The sequence below is a fragment of the Maniola jurtina genome, chromosome 12, assembly GCF_905333055.1.
Source record: "Maniola jurtina chromosome 12, ilManJurt1.1, whole genome shotgun sequence".
Classification (NCBI taxonomy): Eukaryota; Metazoa; Arthropoda; class Insecta; order Lepidoptera; family Nymphalidae; genus Maniola; species Maniola jurtina.
In genome coordinates, this window is record NC_060040.1 from 4,583,679 (window position 1) to 4,588,738 (window position 5,060).

General features: G+C 34.4%; 1 protein-coding gene across 3 annotated transcripts; it reads right to left on the reverse strand.

The window, feature by feature from the left end:
* Positions 1–639: 639 nt before the first annotated feature.
* LOC123870093 (acetyl-CoA acetyltransferase B, mitochondrial) lies at positions 640–3,814 on the reverse strand. 3 transcript variants are annotated; one of them, XM_045913263.1, is made up of 4 exons: positions 3,518–3,814; positions 3,095–3,283; positions 1,632–2,650; positions 640–1,274 (listed from the first exon to the last, which is right to left on the reverse strand). In XM_045913263.1, the coding sequence occupies exons 1-4, from the start codon at positions 3,572–3,574 to the stop codon at positions 1,001–1,003; spliced, it is 1,539 nt and encodes a 512-aa protein (XP_045769219.1). In that variant the 5' UTR covers positions 3,575–3,814; the 3' UTR covers positions 640–1,000. The 3 variants fall into 3 exon arrangements, with proteins under 3 accessions (XP_045769219.1, XP_045769220.1, XP_045769221.1); XM_045913264.1 differs by lacking the exon at positions 3,518–3,814 and adding an exon at positions 3,410–3,467; XM_045913265.1 differs by lacking the exon at positions 640–1,274 and having other exon boundaries at positions 1,613–2,650; positions 3,518–3,812.
* Positions 3,815–5,060: the final 1,246 nt, after the last annotated feature.

Below are 5,060 nucleotides of genomic sequence, written 5' to 3' on the forward strand. Positions count from 1 at the left end.
AACTTAATCCAAGAGAAACCGCCGAATTTCTTGCTGGTTCTCTTCTCGATAGGAAAGGTATTCCGACCCCAGGGGTGGATTGGCATTTGACTCAAAATAATTTTATTTAATTATTGAAGATCTCCCTGACGCAGCGGTCATATAAATATGAGGTCTCAGATTCGATTCCTGACAGGGGCAATTTGGTAATTTATAATTTTTAAAGTGTCTCTGGTCTGGTCTGGTCAGAGACTACGGCCAAGGCTAGTTACCACCCTCCGGCAAAGCCGTGCTGCCAAGGGATTTAGCGTCCTGAATTCCGGTACGATGTTGTGCAAAAAGCCAAAGGGGTTAGGGGGTATGGACGTAATAAAAACCACCACACCCATTCCAAGTTAGCCCGCTACTATCTTGAACTGCATCATCACTTACCATCAAGTGAGATCGCAGTCAAGGGCTAACTTGTAATAGAATTTTATAAAAACTTGTATAAGTTCATTTGAATAAAAAATATTTCTATTGTTCTATAGAGTCAGATGTCCTCAATTATTATTTATTTATTAGATTTAGTTAGGTATTTATTATTTACTATTGAGGTACCTACCTAGGAACCTAGGTGCAAATCACAAGAGGTAGGTATTCAAAAATAAAATATGTAGGTAGATATGTGTTGCCTGAAAGAGATCACGGATAAGGTCACCCTTTGTTTTTAAATATATCCTGTATTTTTTATTCTTTCTAAAAGGTAATCTATACATATAATAATAAATAATATAGTAAGTACAATATTAACCTAAACCTTACGCTATATCACACAAACTAAAAGTCAGTGCTTAGGTATGAATTATTATAATATGCATTTATTTAATACTTACCTTTTATATCAAGAAACACTTTAAAGCTAATACCTACTCTTTACAGCTTAGCAACATAATAATATGCATGTACGATAAACCCGTAAAATTAAGTAAAAAAATGTGATCCACAATTTCAGTTTTATCCTAAAAATGTGACAATATTATTATTCTTGAAATTGGTCAAATTCCTGTAATCGTTTTTGTATCAAGTCATGATTTAACCTATGCATACATAAAAATTGACCATTTAAAAATAATACAGGTATATCATGTCTATAAAGTCTGAGCCACCTGACGTTTTCTTGTCTTGTAATATCAACTTTTTCGATTATTAATTTATTTTTGTATGGTTCTAGTTCTTCCATAACTCTGTCACATAAAGGACATGGATCTTTAGTATAGAAGGTCAATATAGGTGGACCTTGAACTGCATTAGCCCTGAAAAATTATGAAGTCTGAAAAAATGTTCTAAGTTATAAAATAACACAAAAAAAGAACATGTAGGTATTTGATTTAATCATAAAATTATATTTTTATATTCCCAGAATATATCATACAAAATTATAAAATATTTTATAAACTATTTATAATTTAACACTTACACCTACTAATAAGAGTACATTGCTGTGAAATTAATATATTTTATAATACACCATAGTAATACACATAATATTATTGCAAATTAAAAGGCACCAGTGGTAGGGTATAATTGATTAACTAGGTAATGTCAATGATTAAAACTAGGACACAAGATTTTTTGTGTCAGATTTTATTAGATAGCCCTATTAAACTTACAATTTTTCAATCATAATTGAAGAAGCACCACCACCTCCATTACAAATAGCTCCTACACCTTTCTCTCCTTTCTTTAAAGCGTGACATAGATGAACAACAAGACGAGCGCCGGACATGCCAATAGGATGTCCTAAACTCACAGCACCCCCGTGGACATTAACCTTAGCTGGGTCTAGGCCTAAAAGCTTTAGATTGGCTACTGCCACCACACTGAAAGCTTCATTAATTTCCCATAGTGCCACATCTTCTTTTTTAACACCAGTCTGTTCTAGTAACTTGGGTATTGCAACAGCTGGTGCAATAGGAAAGTCAATAGGGTCACATTCACCATCAGCAAACCCTACAATACGTGCTATGGGGGTAACATTCAACCTCTGAGCAGCATCAGCAGTCATTAATACCAAGGCTGCTGCACCATCGTTTAATGTTGAAGCATTGCCTGCTGTCACTGTACCATTTTCCTTCTGAAATACTGTTGCTAATTTGTTGAACTTCTCAAAGTTCACTCGTTTGTACTCTTCATCTTCTGAAAATATGACAGGCGGGGCGCCACGCTTTTGTGGGACTGATACAGGGACTAATTCATCGGCAAAGGCTTTAGATTCGTAAGCTGCTGCACTTCTCTTGTAGCTGGATATAGCATATTCGTCTTGTTGCTGCCTATTTATTTCTAATTTCTTGGCAGTGTTTTCTGCACAGTTCCCCATGTGGAACTTGTTGTAAACATCAGTTAAGCCATCAAAGACAATGCCATCTATTAATTGCATTCCACCATATGTAGTTTCACCTCTCTTTAGATAGAATGGTACATTCGACATAGATTCCATTCCACCAGCTAGCATGACCTCTTGAGCTCCTGTTTGGAGACCTTGAGCCGCAAGCATGACTGATTTCATGCCTGAAGAACAGACTTTGTTCACAGTTGTGCATATTGTACTCTTTGGGAGACCAGCATAAATCACAGCCTGCCTCGCTGGGGCTTGGCCAAGAGATGCTGAGCAAACATTGCCAATGTATACCTAAAAATAAAAGAGGCACTATTACATCATTATTTATTAAAACACATACTTACACATAGGAATAATTATAACTGTATTTAATTGTTATTTGTTTTTTGAGAAATTTCTTTTAGCACAATAAAAATGAATTAACTTCATAATAAAAAAGTCAGAAATATATGTAATATAGAAAGTTAGTATTACTTCACATACTTCTTTACAATTGATGATTGTAATCGATTTTATAACTTTGCCTATTATGTAAATGATAACATCTAAATTTTGTCAACTTAATCCAATGAATTATAATGATAATGGTTAAAAGAGATTAGTTTTTGCGTTATTTTTACTTTTCCGAGGTAGGTATTAAGTAGATACGGTACTAAAGTATTAATTGAGTATGTATGCCAGCAAGCTATCAAATACTTAACTGTGAAAGTAGAAAGTAGGTGAATCTTCACTAACCTCTTTAACTTCTTCCTTTGGAATGCCGGCTCTTTCGATAGCTGCTTTTACAGCAACAGCGCCTAGGTCTGGAGCCGAAAGGCTGGCCAGGCTTCCTCTGAAGGAACCAATTGGCGTCCTTACTGCTGATGCTATTACAACTTCATTTAGAGACACTTTGGTAGAGTATGCTGCCATTGTTCTAAATAGCTGATCGAAACAAAATTATAATATTAACTTTAATTATTTCTTTTATGATGAACTTTAAGTAGAATTTTATTAACTTTTATTTCAATTATGACGTAGACAGGTATACAAAAAAAAATTGGTACGTATCCTTTCTCGTTCGAAAGTTCGAAATCGACTGGCGAAAACGAAGTGTTTTCGAGTTTTATTACGAGACACGAGTTACGACTACTTGACAGAAGAAAAAAGATTACGAACCTTGCCTGCCGGATGCATTTTAATGCTAAATATTCTACTTCCTTTTAAAAAGATCATGATTTATTCTTTTCACAAAATACAATGGACTTAATCGAGATGAAACCCGTGACAAAAGACTACAAATAGAAATCAAGTGAGTTATCAACTTCGAAATAAAAATATTTATTCAAACTTATCTATAGAAAATTTAAAACTACACTGTATTCTCATTCTTCTAGCCATTATTATTAGAGGCGAATTTCATTTGTACAACGAAAATAATCTTTGACCCTACACCTCACACATTGTTTTGTTCATACAAGTTTATACACATTACACTCGTCACTCACTGTACATTGAAAAGAATTCGATCAAATATCGATTTTTTGTTATCGATTTATTTATTACTAGATGATGCCCGCGACTTCGTCTGTGTGGATTTAGATTTTGTGAAATGAATTTCCGGGATAAAAAAGTTAGGTACCTCTTTAAGAAATTTCATTGATATCGATTAAACGAACGGACCTCTAAGAGTCCCGTGGGCAATCTTTGATTTTCCTTGATAAAAAGTCTATTTCCGTCCCCGGGATGTAAGCTAACTCTATACCAAATTTCATCAAAATCGGTTAAATTGTTGGCCTGTGAAAATCTAGCAGACAGACAGACAGACATTCACATTTTCGCATTTATAATAACAACTATCCATATATCCATATTAAATATTAAAAATGCGAAAGTGTGCCTTAGACCCCAGGATAAGTTTAGGTACTTAGCAGCAGCTGCAGGTATAATATACCTACTTTCCAAGTAAGAACAAAACTGATGCAGGTAACTATTAGAAAGCAGGTAAGTACATATTATTAAATTTAAAGTAAAAACTGAAGGTGAGAAATACATTTATTTTTAAATTATTTTGCTTAATTAAGTAACTACGAAGCTTTATATTTTACGAGCAAAATCATAAGACAAAATATTGTTCTTGTTGTTTAACTAGTTAGGCATTTCAAAGTTTTTTACTCGTATTGAGTTCGGATTTTTTGAATTAGCACCAATGAGGTGCCAATGTGGAGTTACAAACCATAGCAGTAGTAGGAGTAACTTAGAATTTTTTAAATCGTAAATTAATCGATGACTAATCGATTTAAATTAATGTTTATCTGTGGGTTCAATGACAAAGTCATGTTCGTCTGTGTTAGCCTTTGCTGACGCGCGTGCGGTGCCTTTTTGGAGTGTTTTTTGTTGTTAAAAGTGACTGGTTTTTGTGTTTCACTGGTGTTTTTTGGTTTGGTAGTGGAACTGACTGGGAAGCGCTCTAAAGGGGTGCCGCGCGTGTGTCAGCGAGCACTGGCACAGACAAAGTCCATACTTAGGTAACTATATAGTTTCCCTAACTTGTAAATAACTACAAACTTGACATTGGCTTATTTTTGTAAAGCCAGACGAGAGAAAAAAAAGAGTGCTTTTTTTAAAGTTTTTTTCTGTTTTTTTTTGCTGTCAAGTCAAATGTCAATCACAGACCACAGACCACGAATGATATCAATTGTCATTCGGCTCGGCTGTCAGC

Excerpts from the sequence above, each read along its gene's own strand:
- LOC123870093 (XM_045913263.1), bottom strand. The coding sequence starts at position 3,574 with ATGATCTTTTTAAAAGGAAGTAGAATATTTAGCATTAAAATGCATCCG. Across the intron at positions 2,651-3,094 it reads CAAAGGAAGAAGTTAAAGAG|GTATACATTGGCAATGTTTG; the intron begins GTTAGTGAAGAT and ends TTTTATTTTTAG. Across the intron at positions 1,275-1,631 it reads TCAATTATGATTGAAAAATT|GGCTAATGCAGTTCAAGGTC; the intron begins GTAAGTTTAATA and ends ATAATTTTTCAG.